This window comes from Aphelocoma coerulescens, chromosome 1A (assembly GCF_041296385.1).
Source record: "Aphelocoma coerulescens isolate FSJ_1873_10779 chromosome 1A, UR_Acoe_1.0, whole genome shotgun sequence".
Classification (NCBI taxonomy): domain Eukaryota; kingdom Metazoa; phylum Chordata; class Aves; order Passeriformes; family Corvidae; genus Aphelocoma; species Aphelocoma coerulescens.
Window position 1 is genome coordinate 51,072,705 of NC_091014.1, and position 19,914 is coordinate 51,092,618.

At 46.5% G+C, this 19,914-nt stretch overlaps 1 protein-coding gene across 6 annotated transcripts; it reads left to right on the forward strand.

Moving 5' to 3' along the window:
- The first annotated feature begins 10,917 nt into the window (after positions 1 to 10,917).
- Positions 10,918 to 19,914, forward strand: LOC138103496 (retinoic acid-induced protein 3-like). Of its 6 annotated transcripts, XM_069001831.1 has the most exons (5): positions 12,491 to 12,586; positions 12,700 to 12,936; positions 15,436 to 16,391; positions 17,364 to 17,407; positions 18,103 to 19,914. In XM_069001831.1, exons 3-5 carry the CDS (start codon positions 15,467 to 15,469, stop codon positions 18,193 to 18,195), a joined length of 1,062 nt encoding a protein of 353 aa, XP_068857932.1. In that variant the 5' UTR covers positions 12,491 to 12,586; positions 12,700 to 12,936; positions 15,436 to 15,466; the 3' UTR covers positions 18,196 to 19,914. The 6 variants fall into 6 exon arrangements, with proteins under 6 accessions (XP_068857944.1, XP_068857939.1, XP_068857925.1 ...); XM_069001843.1 differs by lacking the exons at positions 12,491 to 12,586; positions 12,700 to 12,936 and adding an exon at positions 10,918 to 11,067; XM_069001838.1 differs by lacking the exons at positions 12,491 to 12,586; positions 12,700 to 12,936 and adding an exon at positions 11,643 to 11,916.

The window sequence follows — 19,914 nt, forward strand, 5'->3', positions numbered from 1 at the left end:
TCTTCCTTGCAAAAAAGGAAGAGTGTTTTGTGCTAGTGTTTTGTGAGCCTTTGGTCCTTCCAAAGCTGCCGCTCAGATATGACTTCTTTACTCCAATTGTGCCTCTAACTAGTTCAGAGGATGACCTTTTGAAGATCCTTTCTCTGTATACCAGCCTATTCCCTCCTCTTCCAAATGCTGCCACCTGGTCTGTCTGATGAACAGTTTGTCATTAGTGGGGAAATTCCCTCTCCATCAGGGTTGCATTAAGTTAATGGCAGGGGAATCACTGTCACTAGTCTTGTTCTTGTATTTGCATGGACTGTTTGTGTGTGTGTGACTGCTGTGGTCCTTTGAAAACCCTACAGCAGAGAGCTGTGGCTCTCTCTGATTTAGTATAAGCAGCAGATGTAGGGGAAGACTTGACTAGTGCAAGGGCCCTGTTAGCCTTCTGTTGTTGATAAACCTGTTGTGCAATGGGAAGGGAGCTTGCTGGAGGGCAAGGTATCAATTAAATCTTTGGTGAGTGTCTTAATCTCTGTATCTTACACATACAGCAAATAAGGCTTTCTTTATTCTTTTTTCTTTTTTTCTTTTAACACAAGCAGCCCTTTGGAAAGCTAATTGCTCTTGTTCTTTCTTGAAAAGGAAGGTACAGCCCCTGAACCAGTGTGTCCTCTGCCAATCAGGATAAACAGATTAAAAACTTTGAGAGCTCTCCTCATTTGTCATGTTCTTTAGCTTCCACTACTTGGGCCCGGGCAGCCTCAGCTGGAAGTGTTCAGCTTTGTTAGCCATGTCAGACCTTTGTTTCTCTGATTACCTGAGATCTACAGGACTGTGTACTACCAATTTATATGGACAGCACAGAAAATGTGGAGGATGGGGATGCTTTTGTGCCTCAAATGGCTTGTGGGTTAATGTACAAAAATATGCTGAAGTCTGTGGAAAAGACAGTGCTGTAGTTATTGACACATGAAAATACAGGGATAAAGAGAAGGACTGATGGGTGGGGAAGCCCTCTTTTTCAGCAGGACAGTGAGTTTGCATGAAGCTGTTATCTCTCTTGGTGGGAAAAGACCTTTGACAAATTGAGAACTGAAGCCAGCCATGGCTGGGTGACCTTGCTTTGAAGCAGCTTCTGTGATCTGGACACTCATGTCTTCTGCCTTCATGATGGCAGGAAAAATATGTAAAATTCTGCTTGCTTTGCCGAAGTAAAGCCATGAGCCTTAAAACCAGAAGCCATGAGCCTTAAAATGAATCCTGTAATAGAGGGAAACAGCTTGTGAGCTTCTGTACTGCCCTGGGTCCTGCTTCAGCGGGAAGGCTTTGCTCTGTGACAGAAGTGGGCGATGGTCTGAGCCTCACAGCAGAAACCAGAACTGCCTGACATACAAGGTGCTGCTACACCAGAGCAGGTGAGCCTGCTTGTTCTGCACGTCAGCAGAATCCCAGAGAGACAGACTTTGCATCTTTTTGCTCTCCTGAATTGTCTTGCAGGATTGCATCATTACCCAGCCCGCTCCCATCATTTGATCAGATAAGGCTGACCAAGGGATTCCACTAACCTTTGGAAGCATTCGGTGACTGGTATCTTGGGACAGTGATGCCTGCAGGTGCATGAAGTTGGGGAACCACCTCTGCTGTGACTGAGGGAGAGGGAATCTCCCAGCACAGGCTTTGGTAGGGAAGCCCCTCTGCCCACGAGTGGCTGGGTGTAGCTACCCTCCCTGCCTTCAGGCCTTTCCACATGGACTGACTTGTTCCTTTGGAAGCATTGGCCAAGGGTTCCCTTCACATAATTAACTGCAATGATGTGCTTTGTTTCTTCAGCTGGCACAGACCTGCTGAGTTCTGCTGAGATCCTTCCCAGGCAAGATTTCCTCTTGCTCAGCATGTCCCAGAATGTGTTGCATTAGTAAGCTTCCATTATTTGGTGGTTTTTTGGGACCTCCCATCTTCTCACCCCACCTTTAGCCTCTCCTACATGTTTGAATCTCTTCACCGTGAAAGTCTCATGTATGCATCCCCTTTTCTAAGCACGTTCTGCACCCTCTCCTGTTTACTTTTCCCCAGCCTTGCCCCACCAAATAGCCTGCAACCAGGCCCCCTCAAGAAGTCTGGTTCTTTCCATTGGTGTTCATACTGCATTGCAATATGGTCCTGCAGGCTCTTCTCCTGTGTAACAGGTGTCTGCGCAAGCTGTTTGCTTTCAGTTCTGTTTTGCTTTTGTTTTCCAGGGTATAGGGAAGATGTGAGCTGCCTCAGCAGTTCTGCAGTTCCCATGTGGCTGTCCCCATTTAATGGTATTTTAAGTAACACTTGTGTGCCTTGAAGCCTCTTGCCAGAGGAAGCTACTACAACCCCAGTGCAGGTAGAGGTTCCTCCACTGCACACCTGCAGGCACGTCCCATCTCAGCTGTTAAGGGACTGGCTGGAATCTGTGTTTCCAGATGCTCTAAAAGATACAAAACAAGTAGGTATATGATAGAAAGTAATAGAGATCCTGCTGGGCTCTCTGGGCAAGTCTCTTAATTAATGTAGCACTACTTCTTAGGAAAAGATGGTTTATTTATATTCAACAACTTGTTTCAACTCATTAATTGTAGTAGTCAACTGTTTTTTGATAAGTAAAGATAAGGATGGTTACATTTAGGGTAAAACAATCAAAATTTCATGTTGTCCTGCAAGGTTAGGATACATCCTAACCAGTAATAGTTTCAAGTGTCATTGTTCTGCTTGATGATTATAAATGAGTAGTTAAGAAAGTCAGATTTCAATTGGCCAGCAGAGGTTTTAACCATGCATACATCCAGATTAACCACTCCGGAGATTGGGGATTATCAACTGTTATGTAATAGCAGACTTTTTTTTTTTTTTTAAATTGGAACAGGACTGTTAACAGATGCTGTGTTTGCTAAAGAAACCAGATTGTCATGTAATACATACAGAATGTGTGCTTTGTTTGGCAGAATCGTGCCTGTGGATTGCTACTTTTCTTTGCCTTTACCTCTAGTGACACACTGCTGATCAGACAGATGAATCTTTAGAGGTTGGATTTAGTTCTTATTTGGGTTGTTAGTTAGAACTGAAGTTGGTTTGGTTCAGTTCTGGTTCAACACAACTTCAGAACTACTGTGTGTGTTCAGTTCTGACTGAGGGAAAGCTAACACCCCATGTACTGTAAAATCTCATGGTAACTTGAATCCCATGTGTATCACAGCTCTGTAATTTGATAAAGCCCTTGGAGCAATAACATTGCTCAAATCCATAGCATATGTGGGTGGGATCCCTTCATTCACATATACCATAGGCTGTTTTTTTTCAAGAATATATCCTAGTTCATCCCACATAATGGGATGTGTTGTGTACCAAGAAGAAGGTCGGTGCTAAAAGCTGTAGTGATTCTTTTTGCCTTTTAAAATGTAGGCACAAAGGCACTGAATTCTCTGTGTGATCAAATGGAGCTCCCCACAGGTCCCAAAGAGGGAATACTGTGTGCTTGCTGAAATGCAGCAGCACTGCCTGGTGCCCAAAAGCTGATGGGTCTTATCCTGGGTGAGGCCCATCTGCAGCCAGGGATTCCTGGAAAAAGCAATATATATCCTTTTAAAGAGAGCTACTCATGTGCCAGTTGGTATTTCATTACTGCAAACAAATGTCTGTTATAGCAGTTTGTTCATAATGAACAAGGAAGGGATTATTGGCAATGCAACAACTTTGGAAGAGGAGAAGAACCTGCTGCAGAGAGGCAAAGTTCCTCTTTGCCATATCATGCACACACCAAGAGGCATCCCCCCGTCTCTGATGCTTTCCTGGATTGCTCATGCCATTAGCTGAAGCTGTGTTTGCATTTCTGAAGAGGTTAATTGGCAATTAAACCTCCACTCAACCTTTCCCTGGGGTATGGCTGTCACTTACAGTGTCACTTTTGTTTACCAAGCAAAACAGCCAGGGCTGCTAGGTCTGGAGAGCAACAGGGAGTCCAGAGGCTCCCATGAGAGGCTTGTCCATCATACCCAGCAGCCAGCTAAGTGGCCAGGAAAGAAGCACAGCAAGGCCAGAAAGGGGCTCCTTAGGTTGAAATTACTGGTCCAAATGGATGCACAGGCTCTCTTCCTACTGCAAGCCAGATGCTTTGTAAACCTCCTCTGTTTCAGCCAAATCCTCTCCATTTGGCTATTATTAATGACTGCACACTGATGTTCTTTGCCCTAGTTTAGGGGAGCTCCTGGGTTGTCAAGAAGTTTGGAAGAAAAATACTCTAGGCCAGAGACATGGCAATCGGTTGTGTATTCTGTCTAGTTCAGATCCGACTTCTCCTAGCCCTGGGCACAACATCCAGTCTGGAAGTTCACATTTAACAGTTTAATGCTCTTTTCTAATGCAGTATTGCTGCTTGTTGTTGTAAACATGTCAAGTTTACCTTCTCTTTAGTGACCACAGCAAATGTGAGATAGCAAATGTTCTGGCTTATCTGAAATGTAAAGGCTTATCTGAAATCAGGAGAGGAGTTAAGTGAAGATGTGAGGTGAGACAAAGAAACTATCCTAGCAGCAGATCAAGAGACACTTTTGAGTTCTGACAGCTGGTCTGAATTATCAGTGGAAATTTCCATCTGAACTTTCAATGGAATAATGGACTTTTGGTTAAATGAGTGAGGAACAGTATCTGTGTATGTGTGCCTGTTTAAGACTATATATTTGAGAGATTCTTTTTTCTTTGTATGAGTCAGAAAAGTTAAAACAATAATAGTAGGAATTTTATGCACAGACTGCATTTTTGAGTTAACTTTCCCTTTGAGATTTCCACTCTTTATCATGAAACATTTAAATGGAGAATAATTAAATGGATTACATTAGGCCTCCACTTCAGTTCTCAAGTACTTAATCTCTCTGGCTAGGATTCAAATCTATGGCCTCAAGTGCTCCATCTTTAAAAAGTGGAGCCACTGAACTAGATAGCATTTAAAGAGTGCACATCTTTCAGATCTGGCACCACAAAGCAAAGGAGACCTATTGCAGGGGACTAGGTAGATACGCTAGATACCCTGCAGTGAATTTTCTATGGAAAACCATTTTCAGTGATGCTCCTGGCTTGCAGTTGCCTGTTCTCTTTCCCAACCTGCCTGACTGCTACTTCCACTTCTGGCTTGTCATTGCCTTCTCTTGCTCTTCCCTTCCCTGGCTACCACTTCCACCAGCAGCACCCTCCCACCTTGCAAGTCCCGCATTTTTATCTAGTTTTAGTAGACATGGCAACCACAGAGGCACAAGCGTGGCAGGCAGTGCGAGGCTGGGTGTGGCTGACAGTGGGGCGTGTGTGCTTGTGCACAGGTATGTGTGTGTTTGTGTGGGTATGTGCCTGCCGAAATTAGGTAGGAACTGCAGAAAGAGGCATCATTTTACAGAAGCCAGCAGCTGGAGCAGGAATGCTATCAGGCCTCTGAAACACACCCATGTCGTTGGTATGTCCCTTAGGGAGCTCCATGTCTCTGGTGATACCTGGGAGTTGGAGAGCTCATAAAGCATCAGTTGTGATTAGTGGGTAGGGCAGAAAGAAACTTGAGAGACCTTAATACTGATGCAACAACTGGTCGCTTCTGGCAAATATTGCACCAAGAGAATCATTCAAGAAAAGGGTTTTGGTGGGAGGAGTAAAGAACTGAAATCCAGTTCTGGGCCTCCAGTGAGGCAGTATCCAGGCATGTTGTTCTCGAAGCTGGAAGAGCAACCCACTTGCCTCAATGCACACCATGATGGAGGAAGCAGTGGAAGGAGACCTGATGCACAATCTTGTGCCAAGTGAAAAGAGGGTACCCAGCAATATGCTGGCCTTTTAAATGGAGGATACTGAGCTCTGCTGCCCAGCCAGTTCCATTTTTCACCGAGGATGAGGGTCCTAAGCAATCATCTGTGCTCCCCCAGCCGTGGAGGGACCCACTGCCAACTGTGCATGAGACCTCCAGGCTGCCAGGGCATATCATCTACCTGTGCCAGAAACCAAGTGTTTCCCCAGGCTCCTGGGTTGCCAGAGAGAGGGGTGCCTTCAGGATTTGAATGAAAAGGCATTTTGTGCATGATGAAAACATGGCCCTAGCCCTAGCCTGATAAAACACACCTTCTGCTTTTCTCCTATCTCATCTCTGAGCATCTGCAAGGCTGTATTGGTCTTTTTGGCACATGCACACTGAGCTGGGGAAGGACTTCAGCATGGACCAAGCTAGTACCCCCCTGATGGATGCTGATATATGAGTGAGTGCTTGAGCTGCCCTGGAAGATATCTGAGGAGTTTTATGGTCATCTATAATCAGGGCCAAGCAACAAACTTTATCTAGAGTGAGCTGTCAAGCAGAAGTGAGGCGTTGGCTTAACAAGTCATTTATATATAATCTGGTAACTATTACTCACTGGCATTTCTGCCAGGTAAGCACTGGCCTGGCACTTCTAACAGTCTCCAGCTCTAACCCAGAGGAACACAAACCATCTCCCCCCAAATACAAGGACCCACAGACTGTAATGCCCATGGCTCCTGGGAGATGGCTGTGAAGCAGACCAGAGCTAAAAGTCCCCAGTTCCATCTGCCTGAGCTATGCTGCCAAGCCCCTACCACCCCAGAGGATGAAACTGCACAGAAGAGAAACTCTTTTTCCCAGAACTGCAGCAAGACATCCTTCAGCAGGGCTAGCACAAGAGCATTGTGTGTTCTCATGCTCTTGGCTTACATTTTCCTGAAGCCTGACTGTGATTCCCACTGTGTTTCCCTACATGGCTCCTCAGCAACTCTCCAGCTCCAGGAGGTTACAGTGGGATTTGTGACAGAGAACAAGAACTGCCTGCCCTGGGGACCTGCTCTAAACTTTAAGAAAATATTTGGGATCAATAGGCTGTGAATTCAATTGCTTGACCTTATCTTACAATTTTTCCTTATATTTTTTCTCCCATGGTGCTCATTTCCTTCAAGAAAAATCACAGCATTGATTAAAGGTTAGTCTACACAGCATTGATTAAATGTTAGTCAACACACTGACCACAACTGCTGGCTTCTTCCCAAGCCATGGTTCTGCAGTCAGTAGCAGATTTGTATGTAGCCAAGATCATCAAGTCCAACCAGATGTGTCTGATTAAACATGTAAACACAACTGTATTTTTGATAATTTATCCAGGAGAGACAATATGGAGTTTATGCTAGCTTTTATTCTGGCTGCACGGGGACAAAGATCTGTACTTGCATGAAGAAGCTTGTTGATAAAAAATAGTCCAAAATCTATCAATTTTTTTTTCCTGATGAAATCTAAAAGGGAGGAGTGATTTATGTTGGATCTCAGCTTTGCTTAGTTTTATTGTGGTGGTGTTTGATCCAGAAGCAGTAAAGAAAAATTTTCTGTATCATTGAGCAGGGCTATTTTTGTGTGCAGCCTGATTCCCAGGAATGCTTCTTGCATGGAAGCAGTCTCCTGCAGAACCTCTTACCCAAGACACTGCTGGCAGAAGAAATCAGATTCCAGGGCAGGATGGCTATCTCAGAACCTCTATTGCCAACTGCCACCCATGAAAGAGTGAGCCTAATCCTCTCTCAGTGAGAATCTCAGCCAGTCTTTGCAACACCACATCCCACAATGTGGAGTGGACAAGAAGGGAAAAGGGGAAACTACTCCAGACACAGTGGGCAAGGAATGCCAGAAGGAACACCATTAGTGGGTGGACAAAGGTACCAAAATGAGGACTGGCAGACAAGGGAAGCAAAGGCTGACTCCTCCCAGAGTACTTTGCTGAGAGTCTCTCTGTCATGCCTCACTAGCTAAAGATGCAGCCAGACATCCCCTCTCTCCTAAATCATTACCCCAGTCTTGGAGTCAGCCTTTCTGGGAGAGAGAAAATGCAGATCCTCCTGGATCTCCCCTGGCATGTCTTCCTTTCTGGGGGTATGTTTTCAGATCCCTCGTTTACTGAGAGTTAGTCTCCCAAAATGTCTGTTTATATACAATACCCAGTCATCCATATCAAGGCAACTTGCTGCTTTGGGAATGGATCAGCATAAAAGCAGATAAGGTTCATGTCATAAAGGAGGACTGGAGCATTCTCTGCTGATCTGCTAAGTGGATGGGCACAGGATATCTCCAGGTAACTACATCTAGAGGAATGGCTCAGTTGTCGTGAGTGAAATGTTTATCAGCACACTGTTGAAAGTCCTAAAGGAGGTGATAAATCTCATTAAATTTTTTAACTTGTTTCACAGCCTTAAAAAGTATCAGTTTTGTTGTGTGAAAAGGCTCTTCCTGGCCAAAGTGATCACAGTCACAGTTTCAGCTGTTCTCCACTTATTTCTGCCCATTTTTGCTCCAGCTACCACACTTGTGGAGTATAAAAGACTGTGATACCTGTACCCATGGGACAGGAGCAAGTCCAAGGCATGAACTCAGCACAGGTTCAGCAGGTACTCCAGGAGCTGTCTCCTGCCCCTGGGTTTTCAGGTACCAGGCTGTTCATACCTGGGGTTGCATGCAGAAGTGATCCTGTTTGCAGCATTGCAGAGCATCATGTTTCCTATGGAAATGGACCAGGCAGTCCATTTCCGTAAGCAGGGTCTTCTCACCAACTAGGAATGCTGTAGCAGTTAATTCACAGGTTTGAAAGTTTCTAAGATATACTCAATAACATTGATTTCAATATTTTATTAAGTCTCTTTGCCCTTTTCTTGACCAAATCTCTCCCTTTCCCAGTAAATGAAAGTCCTGTACCAGGAATCTGGGCACTTAGGAGCCAGGAAGATAAAGGGGTTGGCTAAAACCTGCTAATTTAAAGAAGGGAACTTCTTTGAGAGCAGGCAGCAATGAGCACAGAAAACAAAGCATTGTTACATACCAGAAATGTTTATTTCTTTCCTGAGACTGAAAATGGCAGGGAGCACAGCACGCAGTTTGAAAGAACTGATAGCTGCAGAGACAAGTAAAGACTCTGAAGGACACCGGAATGTGTTTCTTTTGCAATTGTTTTACTTTTTGGTGCAACACTCTTCATTTCCAAAGGAAAGCTATTTAACCCTTAGAGCCTTAGAGGTTTTGGTAGTCCTTGGATACATGCTTTCGAAGCCAGAAGATGAGGGCTTCAGGTACAGGATACCCAGGAGGAAGCCCCGTGTTATGCAAAGATCCCCCATGCCCCTTTCCAGAAATGACACCCCCCTCCCTTGTCTTCTCTCCTGTCTAAGGCAAAGGTGCCCTGAACTGGCTGGCTGAAGACCCATCATCTCTGTGCCAGGCTCTTTCCAAGGGTGTCATAATGTTTATACCTGAACTGATTTAAAGATGAAGGAAACAGATGGAGTGGGATGGGGTGGAGGTGCTGTAATGTTAGCTCAGGATGACTGTGATAAGTGCTGGCAGGGGATGTTTTTCAGGGAGCAAGGCTGTTCTTACGTTATTAAGCTATCTGTTGTGCACAGGCAGCTAAGCAGAAGGAATGACACGAGCCTACTCACAGTGCAGCCATATCTCTGGTCAAACATAAACGTGTTTTTTAGACACATTCCAGAGCGCCATGCACTATCTCTCCCCAGGCATCTACTTGCTTTATTACTTGCCTTAATATAAGATACTATCTCAGTCCCTGCACCTCCCAGACATGCTTCCTTCCCCACGCCTGGCTGAGCTGAGGGGGCTGCAGCATTCTGCCATTTGCTGGCAGCTCAGCCCTGTGACACTGAAGCCAGTGGAGAAGGGCTGGCCCAGGGCACTGTGGGTAGCACTGGGCACTCTCACCTCACAGGAGGGAGCAAAGCCAGACAATGCCAGCAGCAAGAAGGGGCAGGGAGCAGAGCTGACACAGAGGGAGAGCCCAGCCCTCATCCTGCTGCCTGAGAACTGGAGGAGTTGTGGGTGCCCATTGTCCAAAGGCGTCAGACCCTGCTGCTGTCCCTGCCTCTCCTTGTCAACCACAGTCACTCTCCTTCCCACTAGCAGCAACCAGCTTGCTTGTCCAGGGCTGCAATATGGCCAAAGCAAGCAGTTTTGCTACCAACAGTCTCCCACTTAAAGGAACTTCTAACACTACCAGCATTTTGCTACTGGATTGTGTTTAAATTATTTTGGAGATTTGCTATGCAATTCAGCAGTGTAAAGATCTTATTATCTCATTATCTTGTCTCCCTTCATCTCTGTTGGAAAGAAATGGGTACTTATCAGGTGTGATTTGGTTTGTCTTGAAGCAGATCAACTGCAACTACACTGGAAGTGCCCCTTTCTCTCCACCTATAGTGGGAATCCACATGACTGCCTCCAGTGAAGAAGTCTGCTCTGTAGGCACATAGGAGTCAATTTAATTGTCCATACACCGGTGCCTAGGGTAATTTGGGACTTCCTGTGTTATTTAGTGTGAACTAATGCTCCAGAAGGACTGATTCCCACAGCTCTTGTATCTATGCTGTTGACTGAGTAACAGATACCAAAGCTACAGCACCTTCAATGAACTATTTATCTATGCTGGTGTATCAGAATTAAGTCCATACAGTGGACTAGGTACCTGCATACAAGCTGGGAATCTCAACTCTGAAATAGCCAAGGAGATTGAGCATTCAATCCATTTGCTCTTACAAAGGTGATTTGGGATGCCTAAGGGTATCCAAAACATCTGCACAGGACTGCCAGATCTGATAGAGGGGGTATGAGAAAGTCATGTGCTCCTGCAGTGGTCACTGGAAGCTGAGGAGACGCTGGGGCATCTCAAATGACGCTGTGCCGATGTGCAAGCAACTAAAGTGAGGCCCCAGGCAATCCAGGCAACCACACCTGGGAGCATTTCAGTGTACACAGAAACAGGCAGCTGCATCCAATCAGCTGGGATAGTCCTTCTGACTGTTCCGGAGCTGAGACACCCAGTTCACATTTAGGTAATAACCATCAGACATCTAAATTTAGGTGCCTCTATCTGCAGGTTACATCCCGTCCCTAAAGCAAGGTGACAGACATGTCACCTTTCTGGTGTGATCACTGTGCCATTTGTACTCACCCGTGTAGACCAGTGGTGCCTCTCCACCCTCCTTGGCACAGCACGAGAGCCATGGCTACCGTGTCTCACACTAACTACGGTGAGTCAGCAGCCCTCAGGCTCCTAAATCGCTTGGGATTGTTTTTAAAGGTAGCCCCATCAGCCTTCTGAAAGTACAGGTTGTGTTTGATGACCAACTCTTGTGGATTTCTCAGGCATACTGAAAAACGTGTGTTACTTTTATTTTTTCTTCTTTCTTCCCCTGATATAATTTGACACGGTCTATTCCATGAGGAATACATGTGTCTTTGTAAATGCAGGGAAGTAGCTGGCAGTCCACAGTATGCTCTGAAAAGATGCAAATAGGTTGGCAGTGACCAGTGACCTTTGAAAGCTTCTTGGGATGCTTGCCTAGACAGGTTGGATCCCACTGAGATGGTGCTAAACTCCTCTCCATGACTCCTTATTTTCTCTTCTCATTTTTCATAACTGCCTCTTTCTTGGCTGGCTCACTAAGCCCAGGACCTGCTTTAAAGTTTGGATTAATTTCATGTAGAGAAACCTGGTATGTCCTTTCCTAAGAAGCCTCAGGATTTTACACTGAAGTAAAAGTTGGACGGACATGAAACTGCCTTAGGGCTCAGCATGGCCCACCCCACAGTGACTGCACTGAGTGTTGCCTTTCACTGGATGAGCCACTCATCCCTGCAGGTCCACATGTACTTCTGTGGGGTGTGGAGGAAAGGACTGTCTCGTATGAGTTTTGTGGCAATCTCCACATCTGAGATTCAAAAAGGATCAGCACTCATAAAAAAGCCGGAAGCCCTAAAACAAGCAAACAAAATTAACAAGCAGATGAGACACCTGTGGGCACTTAGACCTCAGCACAGGCATGTGAAGCTGCTCTACCCCCACCCCCGGTTTTGGGAAGGAGCACAAACTTCGTGAGGTGAGGGGGATTTTTAGGTTTGGGGCTGTGTGTTGGCACTGAGTGCTCAATGTGGATAGGCCCTGATGTCAATTCCTTAATCAGGAGAATGAAATACTCCCAGTGAGTAATATCTGAAATAACAAATGAAGTCATGAATACACTGGAGTTTCTCGAGGATTTGGATAGAGTAGTGCTGATAGGTGTGTCGGGCCTGAGGCATAAAATGTAGAGCAAGGGGGAATTTGTCATTGCCTGTGTTCATTAGCCGTTTGGGCCAGCAATTTGGACAAAGTGACTCAGCGCTCGCGAGCAGGCAGAACTGAGCCTTCGGAAAGCAAGGCTGGACTGAGCGAGACACGAGGAAAGCCAAGCTGCCCTTTTCAGGAGAGAAGCCGGTGGCTCTCAGTGGAAGGGACAAGCAGAGCAGACATGTCCCCACAGGCAGACACAGCACCCATCGAGAGCCCCGAGGAAACCATCTTTGATCCAGGCTTGCCACTCTCTCTCTGGGCACTACGGGCCCATTCACACATCAGAGCCTCCTCATCGCCTACTTTGCAAGCAGTTATCTGGTGAGAAAGCAGGCGAAGAGACAAAAGGCTTGGAGCAGGGAGGGGACGCACTGCTATTCATAGTCCCGGTCCCCACCCACGGGTGCCAGGAGTCAGACAGGGGAGCACCTTATCAGGTAGGTGCCTGACTGAGCAGCATTCAGCGCTGTCCCACGGCTCCATCTCCACCCCGACGCAGGGGTGAGTGCCCCGCTGACGTCAGGAGCCCTTACTTCATTTCCTGGCACAGGGGCCGAATTTTCACAGCCGTGTCCTGTGGGAGAGGAGAGGCGGTGGAACTGGAATAGGCGTGCTCAGCCCCACCTCCTCAGCCCTCCAGCTGTTAAAGCTCCCAGGAGCGGCGAGCGCGGAGCTGGTGCTCGGCCGGGGCTGCGGGAGCGGAGGCGCCCCGGTTACTGGTGTGCTGGGAAGGTGCCTCTCCTAGACGGAGCCTCCCTGCTGCCTTCACCAGGCAGGACCCCGAAAGGTAACGCAAGGCAGTGTTTTACAGGATCCAGGGTGGGCCTGCCTTCTGCAGCTGGGTTGGGATGGCGTGCAGGACCATGGCTCTGCGGCGTGGGAGAGCAGGGGCATGGGTGCCACAAGTGAACTGAGAGTGCCTCCCATCCTTGAGTGAGATGGGATTGCCAGCTGGAGCTGGGGAGACACTGCCGGGAAGCGGTTTGAAATTTGTGGAAGAATGGGTGTATTTTATGTACAAACATCAGTGGGAAGGGAGAGTCAGGGTGGAGGGAGAAGACTCGTCGCTCAAGCGAGAACTATGATTTGGGGTGTGCTGTATAAGCTACCACAGCACAGGCTCCCTTGCACAGACTGCAGAGCCCCTTGGAATTCCTAAACACTTCTGTGGGTGCTGGATGAGCACTCAGCTTCTGGGAAGCAACACTCACTCAGGAGACAGGGTAGAAGCTCTTCATGCCTCATGATGCCTCACGGGACATCTACCTTGGAAAAAAAGAAAAGGCAGCAAAAGTGGTTGCAAGTGACCCGGTTCTCCAAGTCAGGAAGGTTATTTCCATCCCATTTGTTCCACTGGCCGTGGTGGCTGGCTGTGGCAAGCACCACTTGCAGTCAGCACCAGTCAGGACCCAAAGCTGTGGGTGTGCTCCGTGCTGTCATGAGGTCTCTCACGCTGGTTCTCTGGGCTCTCTCCGCGTGCCTCAACAGCGAGCACCAGTCTTTATCTGCCAGAGCTGTGAACAGATAAACTAATCTAATCAACAGTAAATGTCTGTGGATAAAATTTTAGAATTTTCTCTCTAGATTTTCAGAAAGGTTCATTGTTTATTGCTCACAAATGTCCAGATAACTCAGCTATCTCTGCAAGAGATCGTAAATCCCCAAAATTTTGTATACAATGATTGTGAAAACTCCTGCATGTGTTATCCACTTTTTCCGTTCTCTCAATGGGAGTCCAAAGTTCCTGCATATTTGAATAATTTGCATTTTATTGTAGCCAGCCTTTTGAAGAGCTGCACATCTTTTACACAGTGAGGTTAGAAGCTGAAAAATTCTTCCCCAGTTCAGTTCTAAGCAAGTCCCATTGAAGCATATGTGGGGCTGAGAGTGGGTCAGTGATATTTTCCCCCTTTGTTCATCCTTTGATTAGATCAATTGCCATTTACTAAAAACACAATCTGCACTCACTAAAATCTGCTGGAAGGGTTTGAGAACCAAATTCATAAGTGCAGTATGTTGTTCAGGCACAGGAAAATCAAGGCAAATGGCATAGTGAGCACTAAAGTCTAAATTTTGCAAGGTTAATTTTTTCTGTATCTATTAGAAAGCTCCTGGTTTTCTAGTGTGGGTCACTATTAAGGACAGGTTTGCCCATGTTTCATTGTCATATTGTATCTAAACTCCTCTTCTGATAGATTTTAGAGACTCAAGCCTAACTGAGCAATTTGGTATAGGCCCCTAGGATCTAAACTCACTCGGTGCCTGCATAATGGGCCATGAAGTGCCCAATGGCCCTCGTGCTGTGGTTTCTCCATAGTATTCATGCTCCCAAGAAAGTAGGGAATTTAATTCCCCTAAACAGCCCATGTAAGCCCTCTTAACCCCTGGGAGACAGGCGTGCTCAGACAGCACTGAAATCCTTACGATGAGACAGCAGGAATGTGTTAGAGACCTTGACATCATTGACTTGTGGACTCCTCGTGCAATAATTTAGTGGTTACTTCTCATGCAATGAACAGCATTAATTCTGACATGTCAGGCCTCTAGTCAGTGCAAGGCAATATCTTGGGGAGGAGACTGAGGTCTTTGAGACACTCCTTATTGCTACACTGCCATGAAGAAGGAGGAATATGAGTTTAGGGCTAGTGGTTGGTGGCCTGAATTTGTTGTTGAATTTGGAGTGAGAAGAGCTGTGCTGGAGGCATCCAGGTTAGTTACCTGCAAGGTAAAAGGTATTAAAGTTCCCCCTTCGTTCGTAACAGTAAATCAAAGCCAGAAGTGCTTCAGAGAATGTAGAAGGGAGAAAGCAAACAGAACAATGAGTTTCCTGTTCTGCACTGTTCATCTCTGAATCTCCCTGGTACAAGGTACTGTTGTTGTTTGAACTTGTCAAAAGAGCGTCAAGTGTATTATGACTAACAGCTGCTCTTGTATCACAGAAGTGACAAGGCAGCTCAGTCTCTGCACTGCAGGGCACCAAGCAAATGCCTGCTGAAGTACCTCACCTTCTCCCTGTTCCCCACTCTCCTAAAATATTACACAACATCAGGCACAGTGCAGAGGACATGCAAGGTGAATTACCTCCTCCTGAGGGGCTTGGCTTGCCCTTGATGGAGAGCCAAGACCAAACAATGAGACGACTCTGCTCCCATTGCCCCATGTCCTTAGCACTGTGGTGTCCTTAGCCAGTGAGGTGGGGATGGAGGTCTGTCCTGCCTCTCCTTCCCCACTGCTGACAGTACCCAGACGGTTGACTCGACAGCTTGTGTTTTTTCTTTGTCTACAGCTTTGCAGAGGTGGTTCAAGAAGGCGAGAGGATGACAGTGCCGCCTCCCACAGGCTGCGGCAGCATGGATGCTGACTACTACCTGCTCTGTGACACGGAGAAGGCCTGGGGGATTGTCCTGGAGTCGCTGGCTGCAGCAGGCATCCTCATCACCATTTTCCTCATCTGCTCACTCTTCTTCCTCATCTGCAAAGTCCAAGACAACAGCAAGCGGCACATGATCTCCGTCTATTTTTTCTTTCTTTTAGGCACACTCGGCGTTTTTGGTCTCACTTTTGCCTTCATCATTAAACTCAATGACAGGATTCGTCCCACTCGCTTCTTCCTATTTGGAGTCATCTTTGCTCTCTGCTTCTCGTGCCTCCTCACCCATGCCTGCAACCTCTGCAAACTAGTGAGAGGAAGAAAGCCCTTCTCCTGGCGGGTGCTGCTGCTCTTCATTGTTTCCTTTGCCCTGGTACAAGTTGTGATCAGCATTGAGTACTTAGTCACCATGTTAGTAAACCAGAGAAAAGAATTTCTGGGTATGTCTCGTGAGAATACCAACAAGGACTTTGTCATGCTTCTGATCTATGTGCTCTTCTTGATGGCTCTGACCTTCTTGATTTCCATGTTCACATTCTGTGGGTCATACAAAAGCTGGAAGAGGCATGGGGCGCACATCTTTGTCACTGTCCTGTTCTCCATTGCCATTTGGGTAGTATGGATCACTATGCTCATAAAAGGCAACACGGTTTTAGAGAAGGAAATTTGGGATGATCCTGTTGTGGCCATTGCTCTGGTGTCCAATGGCTGGATTTTCCTGATAATGTATATTGTCCCTGAAATCTGTTTCCTCACTGCTCCTCTGAAGCTAGAGGATTATCCTCCAGAAAATGACTTCTGCCAACCCAAGTTCCTAAAGCAGGCAGCTGGACTGGACAACCGTGCCTACACCCAAGATGAAATTGTGCAAGGTATGGTGAAGTGAATGTGCCCCCAGCCCCAAGCACACAAGCACCACTCATGACCTAAAACACTTAGGGGAGCTACAAGAAAAGATTTGAAAATGATAGATAAATTAGAGGCTAGGAAAAAGTTTCAGACTGATGAAACTTTGGAAATGCACATGAAAATTAATCTCCAGACAAGAGGGAAATGAGTGAGGACCAATGCAAAAGCTAAAGGTGTGTAGGAGGAGTGACTGAGTAGGAGACTTTTGCTGCATGTCAAGGCTGAAATATAACTCTTTATGACCCTGCTATGTCTGGGAAGTCCATGTTTAAAATCAGGAGAGTTTTTTTGTTTCTTACTGACACATCAGCTCTTCAGGCCTATGTAGGTTATACCTTGGAGGTTATTTATTCCAGTTGTGATCTGGTGCCCTTATCCGTGTAAGAATGGATAAAAAGGAGGAAAGGAGGTCTTCCTTTTCTGTATGAGTCTTCTGCATATTAGGACAAAGCAAAATGTTCTATTAGTTTGGGTTTCCCAAGTCTATGGGTAGATGTGATTTCTCTGGCTGTGGATTTGCTATTGGTGTCATGTTCATCACCTGGAGTCAGACCCCCAGGCTTGTAAAACAATAGCCAGGAAAGGCTGTGCTCTCCCAGGGAGTACCACAAAGGGGGTCTTGTGCATACAAGTGGGAGGGATTTGGCTGGTGGTGGTGACAGTTATTGTGAGGCAACAGGAGGTGTCTAAACTCCAAGGCCACCTGTGTCCTGTTATTTGCAATACCATTCATTCCTGCTTTCAGAAGAAAATATTTAATGTCCTCCACCTGTGGATTTTAGCTCATTCCTGCCTGCACATTGCATTGTGAGACCAGTCTAAAAGCAGCTGCTAATGTAGCCACAGACCCTGTGAGTCTCCCTTGATGTGGTATCTCCAAGCTACTGTGTAATGCTAATGCACTAACTTTCCCTTCCTTTTGTCTTGTGACACAGGAGACCTCAACTACTCCCCATATGCTTCGAACTTTCAGATGAAGGTAAGTTCATGCCACTGTCACCTGTTTCACCACATGCAGGCTACAGGCTACTGTTCAGGCACTGAAAGGAAGGGAAGGAGAAGGGGCAAAGACAGATGGACGTAGAACAGTCTCTGTGAAGGCAGGCAGGTGCTTTGCATGGAGCCAAGTGATACTGACGTGATCATGGAGGTGTCTGTGGCTGGGGGAAAGAGCTGTGACATGTCTGGGGACATGGGAAGGCAAGAGGGGTCTGAGGTAAAGAGGTTGTGGTTTTCAATACTTTGGGATTTGGTACCACATAAGAGATCCTCTTTTTGAGCACCATTCCTACAGCAGACTGTGCCCTTTCCTCAGGAGAGTGTGCTTATTTCCTCAGCCCATGCCCTGAATGTATTCCCACCAGCAGACACTGGAAGTTGCAGTGCAGATCTAGAGTGGGCAGTCTGCATGTCCACCTGTCTTTTCACCAGTCCTCCTTCAGACCACAGCCTAGCCAGGTCTAGTAGCTCACACCATGTTCCCACATGTCCTCTGGTGACATGTCTCCATCACTAATTTGTTCCACCAGGATCCTCTTCCACAGCCTTATTAGTCACATTCTCAGGAAACCTTCAGCTCTGTTTCTCCCTTCTTTCATTTGTTTTCTTTATAAGCCCTGTTTTATGACTTCTGTCCAACTTTCAAACATAAAGACTTCTGTGCTTCCTTTTCAGGCCATTGAACCTCAGAATGATTTCTCCATCCCTCGCCCCAAGGCCCGGACAAGCCCATACCATGACTACACTGGTGGGAAAAGCCCCATGTAGCAGCTCCACAGTGAGCAAAGAGACTAAGTGCCCCTCAGCAGAGGCACAGGGAATGGGCCACATGGTGACAAATGAGATGATCCTGTGAAGAGTCAAGCCACACCAGCAAAAGAGATGGATCCTCTTTCCCCCGACACAGGCACCCTTGTAGCTCCCTCTTATTCTTCAAACATAGCTTTCAGACACAGCCCTGGCTGTCCTGTCCCTGCTCACTCTGTGTCCCCTTGGAATGGAGCTTCTCCCTTCTGATGGAAGAGCATCCTGGCCTATTTTCAGCAGGAGTGCTGGAGAAGCAGGAAGGTCATCAGCTGGCTCTGCCCCAGACAGCACCTGCTTTAATCAGCTCATGGGGGTGCCTGCATCCCTCATCTGATGGGAGAGGAGGAAGGACCAGGAGCTTCAGCCCTACACATTCCTTCCTCCTGCCCACCCATGAAGACATCTCAGGTACTACTGAGGCATCTTTATCTATCTGCTATTACTTTTGTGCCCACTCCCAGCCCTGCCTGGCTGTCCTCCAGAGATCAGTGGAGAAGAGACAGAATAATTCATTTTTTCATCTTCATATTTGCTTCCAACACCTTCCTTATCATCTAGGGACCATGCTGGAAATGGGGAAGAAAACTTAAAGACATAAAACCAGCTACACCAAATTACCCTGACACTTTTTCCAATTCGTGTTCTGACAGCCTCCTTTCCAGCTCTGACTCCTACCCATTTCCCCCAGCTGAGCTCCCCAAGGTGCCTGCCCAACCCTGCAAACTCTCCCTCCCCACGCCTGCCACTCCACGCTGTGGATCCCCAAAGACAAAGCCTCTTCCATGTGGCTCCTTGCAATACCTTGGTGGGATATAATCCCGTGAACCTTGGATCTCGGCCTCTTCCTGAGTGTGTCTGTGCATTAACGCAAACATTTCCCAAGCAGCCAGGTTACAGAGGGCGTGAGTGAGCAAAAGTGTGTGTGTGTGTGTGTGTGTGTGTGTGTGTGGACTGCACCCTGGTGATGAGCAATGAGTCTGCAGAGTTGAATCATTCTGTAACCTGCTTTGCATTTGATAAATAGCTTTCCATGGTATTTCATATATAACTACAGAGAGCTCTCCAAGTTGGGTGTGTATGGTACACTGGCTTCTGACACAGCTGTATATTTATTTAGTACTTTGTATATGGACTGTTTAATTAATAAAAACCCAAACACCTGACTATGAGAATGGTGTTCTTCCTTGGGAATGTGATTCTTGTAACGGCTGGTGGGGTGACAGCAGTAGCTCTCCATGGGTTGGAGTGGGCCAGCTGGAAGATTGCACTTGAGGAAAAATGGCAGAGAGATGCTGGCTTCCTTGGAGCTGGCATTGTGGACCAAAGACCAGCTGCTTGAGGGTGCAGAAGAAGGGTTAGTACTTTCTCTGTGCTACTTTTCTTAAATAAAGTTGATTCAGTGTTAGGAGTGCTTAAGAAATGAGGAAATAGAAATCCAAGCCACAGCAAGCAAATGCCAGAGGAAAGAGGTGAACTTTTCATCACTGCACATGTCTGTATCTGCTGTGTCAAATCTGTATTCATTTGCTTGTCTCTTGTTGGGTACTTGCATAATCAAGAATAGGAAAGGAGCTTGTAGGTATGCAATTCAATTTGTAAAAAGATGTCTTTGTGATGTTCTGAATACATGTAATATTTGAAAGTAGGAACAACAGCAAAGCAAAATACTATCAGTGAAGA

Coding starts and splice junctions, on each gene's coding strand:
- LOC138103496 (XM_069001813.1), top strand. CDS start 12,328: ATGTCCCCACAGGCAGACACAGCACCCATCGAGAGCCCCGAGGAAACC. Junction 16,392..17,363: donor CCAAGATGAAATTGTGCAAG/GTATGGTGAAGT, acceptor CTTGTGACACAG/GAGACCTCAACTACTCCCCA. Junction 17,408..18,102: donor CTTCGAACTTTCAGATGAAG/GTAAGTTCATGC, acceptor CTTCCTTTTCAG/GCCATTGAACCTCAGAATGA.